This window comes from Pelobates fuscus, chromosome 3 (genome assembly GCF_036172605.1).
Source record: "Pelobates fuscus isolate aPelFus1 chromosome 3, aPelFus1.pri, whole genome shotgun sequence".
In the NCBI taxonomy this organism is placed as follows: Eukaryota; Metazoa; Chordata; class Amphibia; order Anura; family Pelobatidae; genus Pelobates; species Pelobates fuscus.
The window spans coordinates 421,083,072-421,104,124 of record NC_086319.1 but is presented as its reverse complement, the minus strand read 5'-3'; the positions used below and the strand labels follow the sequence as shown (position 1 = coordinate 421,104,124).

The following is a 21,053-nucleotide window of genomic DNA, read 5'->3' as shown; positions in this document are numbered from 1 at the left end:
TAGAGGTTAGAAAAGTTTCTAAGTACTAGGTGTTACATAGATAGATCCCTAAAAGAATCTCGGACCAAGTGGTCCCGGTGTTTGCTCAACGCGCGTTTCGGCGCTTAATCTTGCGCCTTTGTCAAGAGCTTACCGGTATGAGTAAGCCCGCCGTATTTTTAAAGGGCATGAGCCCGCCCATCAGACTGCCGACGTCATCATTGTATTCGAGCGGCATTGGTCGGTGGGCGGGGAGTGAAATGTTTGAGTGGCATGTGCAGCCGTCCGGCAGGGGGGTACCAAAAAGGTTAACCCTGTGTTTGCCAGGGTGCTGGATAAATGCCAGAGGAAGTCCCAGTAGGGGCTATAGTGAAAATGTTCATTTTGCAGAAGAAGGTTAGAGCCTATTGCTGCAGGCAAACATATAAATAAGCGTTGTTGAGAGTTTGAGATGCAGAGTCTCTCAATGTTAAATAAAATAAACAATTGAACAGAAAGTAAATAAAAATGAAATGTATTTGAAAATAAATAAAGTACAAGAAAGACATAAATATATATAGAAAACCTATATATATATATGTACATATGTACATGCAAGCAGAGAAGAAATTACTGGATTGTCTGAATAAATACAAGATATTGTGATAGGGGGTAGTAAAGGGTGTAATGCACCACCCCATCATGGGTACAGGGCATATTATGGATTTACCAGTGTAAATCATGCGGATCCGCATGATTTACACTGGTAAATCCATAATATGCCCTGTACCCATGATGGGGTGGTGCATTACACCCTTTACTACCCCCTATCACAATATCTTGTATTTATTCAGACAATCCAGTAATTTCTTCTCTGCTTGCATGTACATATGTACATATATATATATAGGTTTTCTATATATATTTATGTCTTTCTTGTACTTTATTTATTTTCAAATACATTTCATTTTTATTTACTTTCTGTTCAATTGTTTATTTTATTTAACATTGAGAGACTCTGCATCTCAAACTCTCAACAACGCTTATTTATATGTTTGCCTGCAGCAATAGGCTCTAACCTTCTTCTGCAAAATGAACATTTTCACTATAGCCCCTACTGGGACTTCCTCTGGCATTTATCCAGCACCCTGGCAAACACAGGGTTAACCTTTTTGGTACCCCCCTGCCGGACGGCTGCACATGCCACTAAACATTTCACTCCCCGCCCACCGACCAATGCCGCTCGAATACAATGATGACGTCGGCAGTCTGATGGGCGGGCTCATGCCCTTTAAAAATACGGCGGGCTTACTCATACCGGTAAGCTCTTGACAAAGGCGCAAGATTAAGCGCCGAAACGCGCGTTGAGCAAACACCGGGACCACTTGGTCCGAGATTCTTTTAGGGATCTATCTATGTAACACCTAGTACTTAGAAACTTTTCTAACCTCTAAAATAATGATAGGAATCGCTGTTTAGCTAGCACTAGTTAGTCTAGGGACCTTTGGGGTCCGAGCTTCTATTTGAACTACGTGTGCAGCAGCTATAGGGGAATGTATGCCGCTGTAATATAGACTTTAAGGCTCAGCCAGTATTTGCTATTATAGCACATAGACGATCTACTGTAGCCCTTACCATATTTACTGTAGGCAGGAAGCTCCTCTATTAGCTTAACTGGTTAATATACCAATCCTCTTAAGGTTTTGCTTGGTTCCCTGTGGGGTTGTTTATCCACCATTCTGTCCTTTAGACTTAGACTCTGGATTTTTGTCTCTGTCCTGTGCGTTCCCAAGTAACGTACCTCTGGGGAAAGGATACTAGGAGCCAATGATTTTTCTTTACAGGCTTTCATCACTACAGCATCACTACATGGGATGCTAAGCTCTACCCTCCATTTACAGCTAGTGGGCTACCCATGTTAGGGGTCCACGGTCTGCTTTTCTACTTAGGAGGGACGCATGTTTAATCAGCTCTATTATTTAGGGGCCAGTTTTCAGGACACTGGTCTAAATCACATAAATCTCTCTAAGTACTATACCCTATTGCTCTGCACACCTTGCAAGGGGGGTCTATGTTGTTATTCCTCTCTAGCGACTCTGCTATTTTGCAATCCTTATTAGGGTGACACCACTGTCTTTCCCTAGATACAGATTTATAGCTACTTATAGCGTTTGAAACAGTGTTGCAATCTATACAATTATATCTTGATAACAAGGTCTGCTGTGAGGTTACCTCTCGATAGAGGATCCCTATTCCGCTAACTGTACATACACTTTTTTTACACTGTATATACACTTTTAATTTAATTTGATTTATTTTCCTTCACTTTATATTTTATTGTGTGTTTTTTCCCTACAAGGGACTAATAAATATTTATTATTTTTCATATTTTGCATATATGTCCCATACTGGCAACTCCTAGCCAATACTATGGACTATTCTATTCAGGGGTATTGAGACTGACGATTGGGAGGACCTGTTCTGTAATCCCTCTCTGTCAGCCTTTCCTTTTTCCATATTCAAATCCCACGGGTTATGCCCTTATACCCTGCAACCCCTACCAACCCCAATGTAGGATTGTATCTATTTATTTATTTATTCTCTTCTATTGGTGGCTGTGTCTTTTCTCTGTGTTTGTATCATGCTGGCTCTGCCCCTGATCTGTCTCCTTGTCAGTCTCAGCCAATCCTATGGGGAAGCATTGTGATTGGATCGGGCTACCACTTCTGATGATGTCAGCAGACTGCTTGTTTTTATTTTTTTAGGCAAACAGCATGCAGAGTTACAGCTTCAGGCTTGAATACGGTAAGATTTATATTTTTGTGGAGGCATGAGGGGCTAGATGGTGGTGTTAACACTATAGGGTCAGGAATAAATGTTTGTGTTCCTGACCCTATAGTGATCCTTTAATGAAGAAACATTCAGGGTAGGCAGGGAGCAGTCATTAGATACTTCTAATATGCAAGTTCAGGATTAATTTGATAGTAATTTCCTTAAAGGGAAACTCCAGTGCCAGGAAAACGATCCGTTTTCCTGGCACTGGAGGGTCCCTCTCCCTCCCACCCCCCAATCCCCAGTATCTGAAGGAATGAAAACCCCTTCAGTGACTTACCAGAGGCAGCGACATGTCCCACGTCGCTGCTTCCTCCTCCCCCGCCGCTCCTCCTTCTGCTTACGTCGGCCGAGGAGACCTAATGCGCATGCGCGGCAATGCTGCACATGCGCGTTAGCGCACCACATAGGAAAGCATTGAAAATGAATTTCAATGCTTCCCTATGGGGAATAGAGCGACGCTGGAGGTCCTCACACAGCGTGAGGACGTCCAGCGACGCTCTAGCACAGAAAACCTGTGCTAAAGAGCAGGAAGTTCCCTCTAGTGGCTCTCTAATAGACAGCCACTAGGGGAGGACTTAACCCTGCAAGGTAATTATTGCAGTTTAAAAAAAACTGCAATAATTACACTTGCAGGGTTAAGGGTAGTGGGAGTTGGCACCCAGACCACTCCAAGTGGTCTGGGTGCCTGGAGTGTCCCTTTAAAGGAACACTTTAAAAACCTTTATTGCTCCAGTTTGCTGTAGTGGTTATGCTTCCATGAAGCCATCCCACTGTAAGTAGTTTCCAGGCTCCCCAAAGCTCACGCTCTGCAGCAGCTCCTACTGCAGGAGACACCCAATGTCACACTGACAATCCAGGGCCGTGTTTTTTAGCTGAAAGTGCTCTGCTGATGCCCTCAGTCAATGAGCGAAGCCTTGTGTGGCTTTGATGAGCTCTGCAGAACTAAACAGAGCCCCCAGCAAGAGAAGCCCAAAAGCACAGGTAACTGCTTCTGCATGTGTTTGGTATGGCACAGGTATACAATACCCTGGCCGCTTGACTACTTACCATGGGAGGTTGCCAAGGAACTACTAGCACCATATGGTGATATTCAGAGTGTTCCTTTAAGATCTACCTAGTGTCTGCACTCTTTCTGCTCACATATTAGTTGTCTCTTATCTCTCCAAGTGTGGTTATTGGTACAATGTATGTGAGTGCAATAAAACGCACCCTTTGTTGTGTGAATATCGCTGTGCCCTCTTTCAGTAAAATTGAACATACATTGTGTAAAGGAACACACTGTGTGACGCCTGTAACAACCAACAAATGGAAATTTACTCCCACTAAACACAAGAATGTCCACAGAGCATCCCACATAGACACGTCTCACTGTGGCCAACTCCCTGATCTTTTCCTGTATCTTGACGCCGTGGGCAATAATCCATGGCACATCATATGTTAAATCTGGAGACACACTGAGAAGGCACGAGATGGGCTAAATGCAGATGTAGGTAATATTTAAACTTGGAGACTGGAGGGTAACAAGCCGCGAATTCATTAAATTCTAATACAAGACACAGACAGTTTATATACCCAAAATGCTGGGATCTGAGTGTAACATATGAATCCTCCTCTTCATCTTGTTGCTCTGTGCATCAAATCCACTTTGCTTCAGATTTTGGGATGTTGGGAACATGGATGGAGTCAACCAGGTACTTTCCTGTGCAACAATGGTGAGTATTATACAGTAGTATGAAGGAATAACAAGCAATGTATAATAACGCAGTGTAGTGGACAGATTGTGTACAGAGAGGAGAACCATGTTCACTACCTGCTGTCTCTGGCTGGCTTTGTACTTTGCTCTTCGTTCTAGGAACTGTTTTGCAAATTCTTTGGCTTCAAGAGTTTCTCCCAAACAGGAGCGGATATAATCATGAACATCATAGGGTGACTCCAACTCCTTCAGGAAGGCCACCAACGTGGGGACTAAAGAGAACAGAACAATTACTCAAACCAGACTAAATTTCGGTACTGATATGGACAAAAAAGGGTGTTCTAGCCCACAGGTGGATACAAATAGAATTAGGAAACGGCACGGCCTGTAAGAAAACAAGCTAACAGCTAACGGATTCACCATGACAGATTAGCACGCAGGGGATGCACCGCCAGTGACAGATTAGCACGCAGGGGATGCACCGCCAGTGACAGATTAGCACGCAGGGGATGCACCGCCAGTGACAGATTAGCACGCAGGGGATGCACCGCCAGTGACAGATTAGCACGCAGGGGATGCACCGCCAGTGACAGATTAGCACGCAGGGGATGCACCGCCAGTGACAGATTAGCACGCAGGGGATGCACCGCCAGTGACAGATTAGCACGCGGGGATAGACAGGGAATGATTAGCACACAGGGAATGGACAGTCAGTAACAGATTAGCACGCAGGAGATGGACAGAGACAGATTAGCACGCAGCGGATTGCCAGGGACAGATCAGCACGCAGGGGATAGACAGGGACTGACCAGCACGCAGGGAATGGACAGTCAGTGATCTATTAGCACACAGGAGATGGACAGGGACTGACTAGCACGCAGGAAATGGACAGTGACAGATTAGCATGCATCAGATACATTAAACAGACAGTGGTATACTAGAAAGAGAATGTGCCATCTATGCATCTTACCGTCCAGATTGTTGGATGTATTGAGAATGTGTAACATTTGTTCGCACCACTGAGTAAAGCCATCTGATGGTTTAATTCCCTGCAGGAGTTTTAGAAGCTTCTCTTCCTCCTCGGTCTTCTTACGGCGAGCAGAGTACGCATCACTGGTGAGAGAAAGAATAAGAGTTATTGTGTGCTACAGAACAAGCAGGGAGAGACAAAAACAACTACGGGAGAGACAAAAACAACTACGGGAGAGACAAAAAGACGAAAAGGTAATCGCTGGAAATTATTTGTGACAAGACCAATATCGCCACATTGCATTGGAGGAGCCTGGTTGCCCGCATGTTGCCTTTGGATTATGGACCGGCAGTTAAAGGGTTAATTAGTCTTAAATTAGAGGGACAAAGGTTTAAAAATAATATCAAGAAGTATTACTTTACTGAGAGGGTAGTGGATGCATGGAATAGCCTTCCAGCTGAAGTGGTAGAGGTTAACACAGTAAAGGAGTTTAAGCATGCGTGGGATAGGCAGAAGGCTATCCTAACTATAAGATAAGGCCAGGGACTAATGAAAGTATTTAGAAAATTGGGCAGACTAGATGGGCCGAATGGTTCTTATCTGCCGTCACATTCTATGTTTCTATGTAATTTTACTGTGAAGAAAGATTTATTTCTCCCTTTCTGCACAGCCGTTCGGTAGATGCTATCTACGGAACAAACAGCAGTTTTTCAGCCTCCCCAGAGCCGTGGGGAGCTGGCAGGCGCGGTTAATTGGCCACCCCAGAAGCTGGAGTGTGCGCTCCATTTACCTCCCTGAAGCTGCGGTTAACCGCAGCTTAATTGACTGTTACTGGGTGGCCGCGGTTACACTTAGCGGCCGCTAGGTGGCGGTGTTATGAAGCTCCCCGGGCAGCCAGCGCTTTTCTGCCCGGCTTTCATGCACCAAACCCGGACACTTTTACGTGCAGGCACCGCTGAGCCTCCAGCCCCTGGTTCTAATTCGTACTGATTTAACAAATGCAGGGAAATTCGGTATTTTATGTTGGAGGAATGTTTTAACCCAGATAGCCATGCCATGGAGCATATTAGTGTAATTAAAGACTTTGGCTCCATGGCAATTAAACTGTATTCGTGTGGTCTGAGTGCCATTCACCTAATAATGTGCACCCAGACCTGAGCTATCTGGGGATATGTTAAATGTATATATTTACTGTACCATTTGTCCCATTATATATTTTAAAGTGATAGTCTGTCTTTGTGTCCCCACGTGTGTAATGGAGTTTTGCCTTTGTCCTGGGAGATAATTGAATTACTTCTCAATTATCTCCAGGGCAGAGGGGAGGAAGCCAGGATGCATTGTGGGGATGTTTTACTTCTGTATGTCCTGAAATGCTACTTGTCTGTCCATTGTTACAGTCTTCCATCTGGTCCCCTAGGGGAGTGTCCACCAGGTAGGAGACCTGCATAAATACAGGGGCAGGTAGCCTTCAATAAACAGACCACTGCTTGACCCTCAACACGGAGCCTTGTCTCGTTCTTGGGGGGATTCACTGTATGCTGATAGAGACTGACTGCCAGGAGTGTAAGCCGCTTGGGAGCTTTTCCTGTTCGTCTGCTAGCATCTATTCGTGAGGTTCCAGTTCGGGAGTTTGGAGTGCTACCTTAATGGGAGTTTGGTGCATTCACTTATATCCAATTTGTGAGTTTTGGTGATTGTACAGTAGCTGTGCCTGTCTTGGAAAAGGGGATTATCGCCTAAACGATTTTAACCCCTTGTCAGCTGAAACGGTCCGTAACAATTGACTTAGGAAGAAAGGAGGGTTTGGACAAACAAGCAATAATAGGCAATGAAAGACACAAGACGCTTTAAACCAAGTCTAAAAGAAGAGGGAGGGTACAGACCTCCATAAAACTAGAATTGAATAAGCTGACCATTGACTTACGTGAGTGACGGGCTGCTTCGGCTGTTTCTTAGCCCTCGTGTGCTCACTCCGCTCTTTAAACTGTCCTCCCATGGGCTCTTGTCTAGGCTGCCCCACAGAGACCCAGAGTCGGAGCCCCACTGGGAAGGGAGTATGGCAGCTCCTGACATTCCAAGACCTCCATGCTGAAGACAAAGAATCAACGAATGTCACAAAATCCTGCTCAGTTCTTGAAATTATGCTGCCATGCTTTGTCTGCAGAGCAGATTGACCACAAACTGCCCTGAATGCTCTGCTTTCTCACCGCATTCCTCGATGACTGTCCTCTCTGCTTGAGAAGTTGTCCTTCTCTTTCTTGCATCTCGAGCATGGCTTTCAATGTCAGCCCTTTGGAGTGCGATCCCCAACCATGTGGTGGAGGCGAGGGCTGGCCACTCTGCTGGATAAGCTTAAGCAGCAGTTCCTGCTGTTGGCGGCACTGAATGTGTACAAGAAATAGAGACAAGAAAAGCTGAGGTCTTGTGCGTGTGTTAGAGCAAGGAATAGATGTATGTGAAATGTACAACGTGCCATGTAAGCAGACTGTACTGCTTGACCGCCGGCCTTACTGGCAGAGCTGGCCATATGCGGAGACTAGGAGATGGAACGCATAAAGGAAACAAACCTGTTTGCGTCTGTAGAGCTCCTCTTCCTGGTCTCGCCGTTTCAGTTCTTCCTGGCGTCTTTTCTCTTCACGCCTTTTCCTTTCCTCTTCTTCCCTCTTAGCCCTGAGTTCTGCATCTCTGCGTTCCTGCAGCTGAGCAGGCACAAAGATTAGCTATGGTTGCACTACTCCTTCCCCGTTTTACCAGTAAACCCTTCCTTTCTGTGTGTCCATATACTTTTTCTCTTGAACGGTTTGATCACTGCTTGCATCTACATACACCATTGCAATTTCACCAGTTCAAAGGGTCCTGTATGCTATTCTGTTAATACTGCACTTACTTTAGAAGAAAATGCCACCCACCCACATTTCAATGAAATAGTTATTTCATACACACAGGCAAAAAATAAACACCAGGAGGCACTGTTAATATTCATAGCTCTGATTTGCTGATGAGCATTTTAATCATCTCCAGCTGCCTCGCCATTGCAGAGTACAGCCAGCTGTGGACATACTGTACCTTCTGTTGCAGTTGCAGCTGTTCCAATATTGGCCCCTGAGATGCAGCAGGCAGGTCCCATATTGCAGAGTCCCCACCTAGGAGTAAAAGAATAGAATCAACGAATGCACAATGCTACTAGCAGGGCTACCTAAGCCAACAGGTATAAAAGAATAAAACACTATTCACAGAGCAGCACCCTCTGCATGGAGAATAGCTCACCTGCTGTCTGCGTAGCTGAGGTATGCAGATCCCACAGGGATCCAGTGTCTGGCACAGAGAGAGATCTGTTCATAGCAGGAAGGAGTGAGGAGGCATCAGGCCCTCTAAGGGGGAGGAAGATAAGATCACATTAAGAGGAATTTGGGAATCCTAACGAAAACTAAAAATGCCACTGTTTTCTATTATAAATAGACATCACATAATCACCTGGATTTTGAAGGGTTCAACTGCTGCAGGAACAAAGTCAGCTGTTGCTGCTGCTGAGGAGTCAACTCTCCAGATTTCTGCTGGGGGGAGTACTGTGGCCTGTAGGGGATAACCAGGTTAAAAGAAAAAAAACTACCACAACAAGAGGACATAGTCTTAAATTAGAGGGGCAAAGGTTTAAAAATAATATCAGGAAGTATTACTTTACTGAGAGGGTAGTGGATGCATGGAATAGCCTTCCAGCTGAAGTGGTAGAGGTTAACACAGTGAGGGAGGTTAAGCATGTGTAGGATAGGCATAAGGCTATCCTAACTATAAGATAAGGCCAGAGACTAATGAAAGTATTTAGAAAATTGGGCAGACTAGATGGGCCGAATGGTTATCTGCCGTCACATTCTATGTTTCTATGTTATAAGTGACCAAGAATGAGGGCAGAAGACAAATAGGGTTAGTGATTGGGTCATTACTGACCAATAACGAGAGGCAGAGTGAGTGAATAGCTGGGGAGGCCAATACTTACTTATTGAGGAGTTGGAGCAGGTACTGATGCTGCAGCTGCTGATACAGAGCTAATTCCTGCTGTTTTTTCAAACACTGCTGATCTATATTTCCCTGTAGGTTAAAAAATAAATAAATCCCACAAGCTAAGCAAACAGACTGCATATAAGAGTAACAATAACCTGATGTTAGCACTGGAGATTGCCGTGTTCTCTGTATTGGAACAATAAAAACTACCATTGGTTTATTTATTGGTTTGTCTCCAATATTCCAGAAAATCGGGCATTACAAAACAATGATTCCACCCACCCCATGTGTTCCCTATTAAAGGGACACTATAGACATCCAGGTCCCTTAACCCTGCAATGGTAATTACTGCAATAATTGCACTGGAGGATTAACTTCATCTCTAGTGGCTGCAAGGGAAGGGGCACTATAGTTACCCATTAAGGATTAATAAGCATGTAGGGGTTTAGAAAAAAATGACCCCTCCTGTCTCATAGTTGGTTTTTTTACCTGAAGCTAAATAACCCCCAGTTATTTGTGCATAAAGATTTTTGATCGTGCATTTTGATTACATGTATTGGGGCTGATTTATATTGCCATCACTAGTTATTGCTGCTGCCCAGGAGTAGTGGTGGTTTTAGCTTAGGACTGATTTTTGTATACAGATACTCCTCACTTACCGACTGGGTTCCATTCTTACGACCCGGTTGTAAAACAAATTGGTCGGTAAGTGAGGCACATGCGCACCACTGCAGCTCTATGTTCGGGGAAATTTCACCGAACATAGACAAGCGCAGCAGAGCAGGGAATCCCTGAAATCTATGTTCGAGGAACGTTCCCCGAACATAGATTAGAGGGATTCCCTGCACCTGAGCGTTTTTCTATGTTCGGGGAAATTTCCATACGCACTAGAGCAGGAAATCCCTCTAATCCATATTTGGGGAAAAATTCCCGTAACATAGACCAGCTCTCTAACGTGGGGAATCCCTTGAATCCCCATGCTAGAGAGCTGGTCGTAAGTGCGAGCAGTTGCAAAATAGGTAGGTTGCAAAGTGAGGACCACCTGTATTTGCATTACAAAAACAAATTCATCACTGAGTGTGTGGAGGGAATAGATTTGATAACTTCACAATCATCAAACCAACCATTCCCCACACGTAACAGACCCATAGAACCACTCCCCCACACGTAACAGACCCATAGAACCACAGATCTTTAGAACTACATCTTGCAATCACATTTAACTAAAATATCTAAAGATCAGCTCTACCAGCCAGAACTGCTAACCAAATACCACAACAGACTTTTCAATCAGTGCACCACATGAGCCATAAATATCAGGGAGGCCTGGTTGCTTACTTAGAAACTTTACACTTTATACATATTCACTTTACATAACACGCAATAATATCTCACCAGCAGGGGAGGAGGGGAAGGGCCAGGGGCAAATGGAACTCTCCCCCACATTTTAATTACTTCCCCCAGTGGCTGGAAACCCTCGTCACACCCTCGCTTTACCAAGAGAGACATGGTAAAGTATCCAGCTTGGCACCACTCTGCCATCTCCTGGGTACTGAACGGACCTAAGGAGGAACAAAGGTTGTCAATCAGGTAAGGCTTAAATGACAAAACTATGAATTAGAAATAACAGGAAATGGACAGACCGCAATTACCGGGGACATCTGACACTAGATTGGGTGGATAGAGGGGATTTTAGGAGCATTTAGATGCTGGAGAAGGTACAATGAAAAAGAGGATACTAAGCTAGGCAAGAGAAGGGGGTATATGATGGAAAGGAGCTGACACCACAGAAGACAGGGGACAGAGATACCTTAAGACATAATACAAGAATGGACACCATCTACTGTTGGAGTTTGTATAGTACATAAACTTGGTAAACTGCCATAATGGGTGGAAAGGTGGGAAGTGGGAAGATGGGTAAGAAGGAATGAGAAAACAATGCGGAGGTAGGAGACAGGACGACAATGAAAACATGAACTCCATGTAAAAAAAGAAACGCATAAAGATGCATAACAAACGAAAACATCAGAAAAAACTGAAATAAACCAGTTACTGTGGGATACTGAAATACCAACCCTGGATCTCCCCCTGAGGATCCTTGTAAAACCATTTCATGGCCGCCTCATGGGAGAGGGGAAGGGCAGCAGCACTGTGAGAACGGGTAGAGGAGAAGCCATCTTCCTCAAGGGAAGAGTCCTGTAGAGAGGCCACAAGCTTCTCAGCTTCCTACAAAAGGAAAGGAGAACATGTCACATTCCCGTAGTGGCTGTGCTGGGGAACCATCCCATCCATTACATTAAAGCTTTGTTCTCACCTGCTGTAGATGCTTCATGCCTTCATCCTCCTCTGGATCCCCCACAGAGAATTCAGTAGCAGCGACTGGGGGGGAAGAGGAGGGTGGTGGAAGAGAAGAAAGGGAGGAAAGAGGGGAAAGAGAAGAGGAAAAATGTCCAGGGTCACCTGTGGGCAATGGGAAAGCTATTAGCGAAATTTCATTGTAATAAAACTTGCAAACTCCTTTAGATCTGTTTCCAGACCAAACCTAAAAATTACTTTTCAATTATACCTTCTTCTCCAGAGCCCTGCTGTTGCTCCCCTAAAGCACCATCCTCCCCATCTGTGGAGGAGATTTCAGGGCACCTCTCCCCCTCCATGTCTGCATACATGCCTGTTGTCCAGAGGGAATTAGCAGGATCAGGGGATATGGAGCTTGGTTCATGGCTGGTATCTTCAGCTGCAAGAGAGATCCCATTATCTGCAAAAAACACATTTTATTAGAGCTTTGGCAAGTTTAAATTTAGTTCTGGCGAGTAGAAATTCACCTCTGGTGAGAATACCACGACTTCCAGTGGCAAGTAACTTCTAAGGCCTGGCTAATAGCATAGGACTTCAAAATGTTCAGCCCTGATCAGAACAATAAAATAACTTTTTGGTGTAAGGGTTCGATCATCTCTAAATAGGAACACAAAGTTCTTCTTCATGCAATCTTAACAAATTACAGCTATAACCAAACCTGCCAATCCTTATTTTATCTTCTAGAATCCCAAGTAGAATACAAAGAAGAATCATATGTTGAATAGATAGAAGTTCAAACTAAAACTGTGGTTCAGACAGAAGGAAGCCGAATCTTGGCCTTTGTGCATCAGCTAAGACGTTCATCTGGCCTCTCTTCAAGGCCCAACATCCAGTACTTTCAACAAATTAACGGAACAAACTCATGTCGTACATTTTGATGTATTAAATCAATTTCTACATATACCCACATCTGGGATATTCCTCTTGTAGCGACGAGGAAGGAAGGTAATATATGGTGTATTTTTAACAGTTTCTGCAGAAAGCAAACTTATGTACTCGGTATTGTGTAAGTGAGACAGCTGCACTGACTGGGACTTACCATGAGCCCGTTCGGCAGTATCGCCTGTTTTTTCTTCCTCCTCGTCCTCCACCCCTTGGAACTCTAGCTCTTGTTCCTCGAGAATAGTTTCTTTAGAACATTTCTGAAATATTAAGAAAAAAATATATAGAAGGTGAAGCAATCCACAGATTACCAGTGTAACCCGAAGTCCTATTCTCAACATTCGTATGCTTCAATCTTATCAGTCCCAGCCTAGAATTACGAAATAAACCATAGTTTGTACACCAGACAACAAATTTATTATTGGCCTTAAATCTGCAATAAGCTGCAGATATTTCCACCTATAGCCTCCAATCTGAATTCTGTGCTAATACACCTTGTAATTCTCCATCTGAATCCTGTGCTAATACACCTTGTAGCTCTCCATCTGAATTCTGTGCTAATACACCTTGTAGCTCTCCATCTGAATCCTGTGCTAATACACCTTGTAGCCCTCCATCTGAATTCTGTGCTAATACACCTTGTAGCTCTCCATCTGAATCCTGTGCTAATACACCTTGTAGCCCTCCATCTGAATTCTGTGCTAATACACCTTGTAGCTCTCCATCTGAATCCTGTGCTAATACACCTTGTAGCTCTCCATCTGAATTCTGTGCTAATACACCTTGTAGCTCTCCATCTGAATCCTGTGCTAATACACCTTGTAGCCCTCCATCTGAATTCTGTGCTAATACACCTTGTAGCCCTCCATCTGAATTCTGTGCTAATACACCTTGTAGCCCTCCATCTGAATTCTGTGCTAATACACCTTGTAGCTCTCCATCTGAATCCTGTGCTAATACACCTTGTAGCCCTCCATCTGAATCCTGTGCTAATACACCTTCTAGCCCTCCATCTGAATCCTGTGCTAATACACCTTGTAGCCCTCCATCTGAATCCTGTGCTAATACACCTTGTAGCTCTCCATCTGAATCCTGTGCTAATACACCTTGTAGCCCTCCATCTGAATTCTGTGCTAATACACCTTGTAGCCCTCCATCTGAATTCTGTGCTAATACACCTTGTAGCCCTCCATCTGAATCCTGTGCTAATACACCTTGTAGCTCTCCATCTGAATCCTGTGCTAATACACCTTGTAGCCCTCCATCTGAATCCTGTGCTAATACACCTTGTAGCCCTCCATCTGAATCCTGTGCTAATACACCTTGTAGCTCTCCATCTGAATTCTGTGCTAATACACCTTGTAGCTCTCCATCTGAATCCTGTGCTAATACACCTTGTAGCTCTCCATCTGAATCCTGTGCTAATACACCTTGTAGCTCTCCATCTGAATCCTGTGCTAATACACCTTGTAGCTCTCCATCTGAATCCTGTGCTAATACACCTTGTAGCTCTCCATCTGAATTCTGTGCTAATACACCTTGTAGCCCTCCATCTGAATCCTGTGCTAATACACCTTGTAGCTCTCCATCTGAATCCTGTGCTAATACACCTTGTAGCTCTCCATCTGAATCCTGTGCTAATACACCTTGTAGCTCTCCATCTGAATCCTGTGCTAATACACCTTGTAGCCCTCCATCTGAATCCTGTGCTAATACACCTTGTAGCTCTCCATCTGAATCCTGTGCTAATACACCTTGTAGCTCTCCATCTGAATCCTGTGCTAATACACCTTGTAGCTCTCCATCTGAATCCTGTGCTAATACACCTTGTAGCTCTCCATCTGAATCCTGTGCTAATACACCTTGTAGCCCTCCATCTGAATCCTGTGCTAATACACCTTGTAGCTCTCCATCTGAATTCTGTGCTAATACACCTTGTAGCCCTCCATCTGAATCCTGTGCTAATACACCTTGTAGCTCTCCATCTGAATCCTGTGCTAATACACCTTGTAGCTCTCCATCTGAATCCTGTGCTAATACACCTTGTAGCTCTCCATCTGAATCCTGTGCTAATACACCTTGTAGCCCTCCATCTGAATCCTGTGCTAATACACCTTGTAGCTCTCCATCTGAATCCTGTGCTAATACACCTTGTAGCTCTCCATCTGAATCCTGTGCTAATACACCTTGTAGCCCTCCATCTGAATCCTGTGCTAATACACCTTGTAGCCCTCCATCTGAATTCTGTGCTAATACACCTTGTAGCCCTCCATCTGAATCATGTGCTAATACACCTTGTAGCTCTCCATCTGAATCCTGTGCTAATACACCTTGTAGCCCTCCATCTGAATTCTGTGCTAATACACCTTGTAGCCCTCCATCTGAATCATGTGCTAATACACCTTGTAGCTCTCCATCTGAATCCTGTGCTAATACACCTTGTAGCCCTCCATCTGAATCCTGTGCTAATACACCTTGTAGCCCTCCATCTGAATTCTGTGCTAATACACCTTGTAGCCCTCCATCTGAATTCTGTGCTAATACACCTTGTAGCCCTCCATCTGAATCCTGTGCTAATACACCTTGTAGCTCTCCATCTGAATCCTGTGCTAATACACCTTGTAGCCCTCCATCTGAATCCTGTGCTAATACACCTTGTAGCCCTCCATCTGAATCCTGTGCTAATACACCTTGTAGCTCTCCATCTGAATTCTGTGCTAATACACCTTGTAGCTCTCCATCTGAATCCTGTGCTAATACACCTTGTAGCTCTCCATCTGAATCCTGTGCTAATACACCTTGTAGCTCTCCATCTGAATCCTGTGCTAATACACCTTGTAGCTCTCCATCTGAATCCTGTGCTAATACACCTTGTAGCTCTCCATCTGAATTCTGTGCTAATACACCTTGTAGCCCTCCATCTGAATCCTGTGCTAATACACCTTGTAGCTCTCCATCTGAATCCTGTGCTAATACACCTTGTAGCTCTCCATCTGAATCCTGTGCTAATACACCTTGTAGCTCTCCATCTGAATCCTGTGCTAATACACCTTGTAGCCCTCCATCTGAATCCTGTGCTAATACACCTTGTAGCTCTCCATCTGAATCCTGTGCTAATACACCTTGTAGCTCTCCATCTGAATCCTGTGCTAATACACCTTGTAGCTCTCCATCTGAATCCTGTGCTAATACACCTTGTAGCTCTCCATCTGAATCCTGTGCTAATACACCTTGTAGCCCTCCATCTGAATCCTGTGCTAATACACCTTGTAGCTCTCCATCTGAATTCTGTGCTAATACACCTTGTAGCCCTCCATCTGAATCCTGTGCTAATACACCTTGTAGCTCTCCATCTGAATCCTGTGCTAATACACCTTGTAGCTCTCCATCTGAATCCTGTGCTAATACACCTTGTAGCTCTCCATCTGAATCCTGTGCTAATACACCTTGTAGCCCTCCATCTGAATCCTGTGCTAATACACCTTGTAGCTCTCCATCTGAATCCTGTGCTAATACACCTTGTAGCTCTCCATCTGAATCCTGTGCTAATACACCTTGTAGCCCTCCATCTGAATCCTGTGCTAATACACCTTGTAGCCCTCCATCTGAATTCTGTGCTAATACACCTTGTAGCCCTCCATCTGAATCATGTGCTAATACACCTTGTAGCTCTCCATCTGAATCCTGTGCTAATACACCTTGTAGCCCTCCATCTGAATTCTGTGCTAATACACCTTGTAGCCCTCCATCTGAATCATGTGCTAATACACCTTGTAGCTCTCCATCTGAATCCTGTGCTAATACACCTTGTAGCTCTCCATCTGAATCCTGTGCTAATACACCTTGTAGCTCTCCATCTGAATCCTGTGCTAATACACCTTGTAGCCCTCCATCTGAATCCTGTGCTAATACACCTTGTAGCCCTCCATCTGAATCCTGTGCTAATACACCTTGTAAACTCTCCATCTGAATGATGTGCCAACAAAAATATGTAGGCATGCATCTGAAATAAGACATGGATCCCACCTAGGGATCAACCAATATAGATTTTTTAGTGAAGATATCGATAATCGGTGAACTTTCCAGCTGATAACTTACCGATAGAGATATTCCATTTACCATTTTAAAAAAATAAACAATTTCTACACAAATCTAGCTCTTACGGCCGCGGGTCTTGCGAGAGTTACAGGTGAGCTGACGGGAGCTGCTGAGAAGTTAATTAAGAGTGTGCTGGGTGCCCCAGGCCCGCCTGGGCCCCCCAGGACCCTGATGGCAGCCCTGGTCTGCAATATAGGCAATATCGGTATATTTATTGTCAGATACGGATATTGCTGAAAATACAGAATATCGGCCAGACCGATAATCGGTCGATACCTAATCCCATCACAGCTGTAATCTGAACCCATAGAATCTCCCACATCTATTAGAGCTCCGGCAAATGTGTACATCTGAAACCTGCAAAGGCTTCATCTGCAGGTTTCCATCTGAACTGTTAACAAGTACACTATAGGCACCCAGACCCTTTCATCTCAATAAAGTAGTCTGGGTGCCCCCTGTTTAACCCTACAGCTGAAAATATTGTCACTCTGCAGAAAGGCAATGATTTTATTGCAGGGTTTAAATGCCTTTAATGGCTGTCACTTATATAGCCACTAGAATCGCTTCCAATGAAACCGTAACCATTTCTATCAGATGGTCTCGGAGAGGCTGATTGGGGTAGGGTTTAGCCACCCATGCACACTAGCCTCCGAATGCTTCCCTATCGGAAAGATTGGCCAAGATCATTGATTTAGATTACCTCAGCCAAGGAAGCAGTATTTCTCTGCAGAGATCGGAGCTGTGAAGGAGAAAAGGACTCTGCAAGTTGATGTCGACCAACTACACGGCCAACAGAGCACTATAGCGTTAGGAATACACATTTATATTCCTAGCGCTGCAGTGTTTATTTAAGGGATCCTAAACTAAACCCTTGAAATTTTCCGTCAACCTTGTCCTTCAGTTAAGGACCGTTAACGGAAAATTCCCGTCATTTACCAAGGTTAACCCCAGAATATATTTAGCTAACTGGGGAGGGTGGAAGTTAGTGGGGAATTGGGGGATTTGATGTTGGGCTAACTAGGGGTTAACGTTAAAAAAAAGTTTTAAAATAAGCTTTAAAAAGTATAAAAAAGTTTTTTAAGAATGTTTAAGTAACGTTTAAGTAAAAAAAAAAAAAAAAAAAATACAAACCCCCTTTACCAAGTCCAAATAAAAATTAACCCCTTCCCTGCCAGTTGATCACTGCCTACAGTGATCAAAATACAGATCACAGTATTATACTGTGATCCAACTTTTATTTATTTTTTAACCCTCAGAGGTTCAATTTATTTAATTAATTAACCCCTTAAAACCGGAGGACGTACTATTACGCCCTATTCTAAGCGGCACTAAACGCCGCAGGGCGTAATAGTACGCCCTCCGTTTTTTTTTTTTTTTTTTAAACTTACCCGGTAAGTCACGCCAGCGACTCCCAGGAAGTCCCCCGCAGCCCCCCGGCCATGTGAGAGTGAGGTCCTTGCGAGGAACTCACAATCACATGGCCGGGTTAGCTGGCTGCTGCATTGCCAGCAGGGGGACTGCCTGTAATGACAGTTAGTCCCCCTGCTGGCTGGAAATAAAATAAAAGAAAGTTAATCAGTGTAAAAAATTTTTTATATATATATATATATATATACACATACACACTTAGATCATATATATATATACACACACACTTAGATCATATATATATATATATATATATATACACACACACTTAGATCATATATATATACACACACACACACACACTCTAGGGTATTATAACAGTTTGACTGTTCAAAATAAAAACCACAAAGGCCTACCATTTGTAAAAGTAGACGCTCCAGGGTATATCATAAGGTGCATATTGTGCCTTAGCATGCCCCCGTTTTCTCACCAATATATGCCAAAGTATGTGGTAAAAAATAATTTTGTGCATTTTTTGACATACGGATTGCATTTTTGCTGGGCATTTTGTATATTTCATATGTGCCACTAAGTTCAAAACCTCCAAATTATGCTCAGCTAAGTCTTCTGAGTAAAAAGACATCCCCAATGAATGTATTTGGCACTATTTTGTGAAGCTACAGTGGCATATTGGAGACCAAGCCATATCAGTTTTTACAGAACTTTGAATTTTGACGCTGGACCTATGTGCAATTTCCAAGCATCTTCGCAGGTTTTAAATTCAAACTACCCCACAAAGGCCTACCATTTCTTAAAGTAGACACCCCAGGGTATTTCAAAAGGCATATTTTGAACCTTAGCGTGGGATCATTTTTCCGCTAGCTTGTACCAGGTGTAGTGGTCATAAGCGTTTTTTTCTGCCTTTTTGACACACAAAGTGAGTTTGCACAGTATATTTTGCAAACCTTATGTGTGCTACGACTGTATAATACGTCATATGTTGCTCAGCTATGTCAGCTGAGTACAAAAATACCCCCGTATGTACCTTTGCCAGGTATATGTGGACATCAGAGGGGCACATTTGGGACATAGTCATTCCAGTTTTTTTCAAACTTTAAATTTTTACGCTGTGCCCATGTCCCATTTTAGAGTATTTTACCAGGCTATATAATCCAAATACCCCATAAAGCCATACCATTTCTTAAAGAAGACATCCCAGGGTATTTCAAAAGGCATATTTTGAACCTTAGCGTGGGATCATTTTTCCGCTAGCTTGTACCAGGTGTAGTGGTAATGAGCGTTATTAAATTAATTTTTTAACTTTTTAAAACTTTTTTTACTTTTCAAAACTATTTTTGAAACTTTTGTTTTGCTTATTAATTTTTTTAAAGTTTCCTAAACTTGTGTAAAACTTTTTTTTACAGATTTAACATTTTTCTAAGCTTTTTCTTTTACCGTTAACCCCTAACTAGCAGTAAGCAGCACTAACAGTAAATTCCCCATTTTCCCATAACTCCCACCCACCCCAGCTAGCAAAATATTTAATTATACAATATTTAAATTAGTTAATTAAATAAATTTAACCCCTGAGGGTTAACAAATAAATAAAAGTTAATCGTCAGGGGTTAAAATAAATTAGATCATAGTATAATACTGTGATCTGTATTTTGATCACTGTAGGCAGTGATAGACTGGCAGGGAAGGGGTTAATTTTTATTTGGACTGGGTAAAGGGTTTATTTATTTTTATTTTTTACTTAAACGTTATTAAAACTTTTTTTTAACTTAATTTTGTAACTTTTTAAAGCTTATTTTAAAACTTTTTTTAACGTTAACCCCTAGTTAGCCTAACACTAATTCCCCCAATTCCCCACTAACTTCCACCCTCCCCAGCTAGCTAAATTTATCATTTTAAAATATTTAAATTAATTAATAAAATAAATTTAACCCCTGAGGGTTAAAAAAAAAAAAGAATTAACCCTCAGGGGTTAAAAAAAAAAAAAAAATCAGATCATATTAAAATGTAATCCCTGCCAATTGATCACTGTAGTCAGTGATCAATTGGCAGGGAAGGGGTTAATTTTTTTATTAATATGGGTAAAGGGGGGTGGGATTTTAATTTAACTTTTTTTTTTTTTTTTTTTTACACACCAGGGGGCAGGATCACTGAAGATCCGTCTCCCTGCACTTCACACTGAACCCGGAAGTGCAGGGAGGCGGAGGTGAGTATACAGAGCACATGTGCCCGCTCTGACATGCTGTCAGAGCGGGCACATGTGCTGGGATAGCCCGATACGGTGCTCCCGGTCTGCCTCTAAGACCGGAGCACCATCTGGGGTTAATTTTACCGCGTGACGGACGAGGTCCGTCATCCGTCGTTAAGGGTATCCCCTGGATGACGGAATTCGTCCGTCACCCGTCCTGAAGGGGTTAATTTAAATATTTTATAATTAAATATTTTGCTAGCTGGGGTGGGTGGGAGTTATGGGAAAATGGGGAATTGTTAATACTGTTAGTGCTGCTTACTCCTAGTTAGGGGTTAACAGTAAAAGAAAAGTTTCAAAAAAAATTTGAAAGGGTAAATAAAAGTTACGAAAGTTTAAAACATTTAATAAGTAAAAAAAAACGTTTAAAAACCGAGTTTTACAAAGTAAATACATAAAAAAATACTCATTACCACTACACTTGGAACATACTAGTGAAAAAATAAATCCACGCTAAGGTTCACAATATGCCTTTTGAATTACCCCGTGGTGTATTCTTTAATAAATAGTATGTGTTTGTGGGGAAGTTTGAATAACCAGCCAGCTAAACTACTCCAAAATGGAACATGGACACAGCGTAAAACTTAAAAGTTAGAAAAAAACTGAATGGCTGAGTCTCAAATGTGCCCCTT

The 21,053-nt window shown here is 43.0% G+C and overlaps 1 protein-coding gene across 3 annotated transcripts in view; it reads right to left on the bottom strand.

Annotated features, from left to right (window-relative positions):
• The window catches only part of GIGYF1 (GRB10 interacting GYF protein 1), a 163,151-nt gene that overhangs the window by 92,946 nt on the left and 49,152 nt on the right, over window positions 1–21,053 (bottom strand). For 2 of the 3 annotated variants that reach the window (XM_063449789.1, XM_063449791.1), the window contains exons 10-24: window positions 12,850–12,952; window positions 12,022–12,210; window positions 11,770–11,915; window positions 11,531–11,681; window positions 10,851–11,017; window positions 9,451–9,542; window positions 8,931–9,029; window positions 8,724–8,827; window positions 8,523–8,599; window positions 8,024–8,155; window positions 7,664–7,837; window positions 7,381–7,544; window positions 5,457–5,599; window positions 4,604–4,758; window positions 4,366–4,492 (exon numbers count right to left, since the gene is read on the bottom strand). In XM_063449789.1, coding sequence (XP_063305859.1) covers window positions 4,366–4,492; window positions 4,604–4,758; window positions 5,457–5,599; window positions 7,381–7,544; window positions 7,664–7,837; window positions 8,024–8,155; window positions 8,523–8,599; window positions 8,724–8,827; window positions 8,931–9,029; window positions 9,451–9,542; window positions 10,851–11,017; window positions 11,531–11,681; window positions 11,770–11,915; window positions 12,022–12,210; window positions 12,850–12,952 — 2,023 coding nt within the window. The remainder of the gene's footprint in view (window positions 1–4,365; window positions 4,493–4,603; window positions 4,759–5,456; window positions 5,600–7,380; window positions 7,545–7,663; window positions 7,838–8,023; window positions 8,156–8,522; window positions 8,600–8,723; window positions 8,828–8,930; window positions 9,030–9,450; window positions 9,543–10,850; window positions 11,018–11,530; window positions 11,682–11,769; window positions 11,916–12,021; window positions 12,211–12,849; window positions 12,953–21,053) is intronic. The other variant, XM_063449790.1, reaches the window with a different exon arrangement.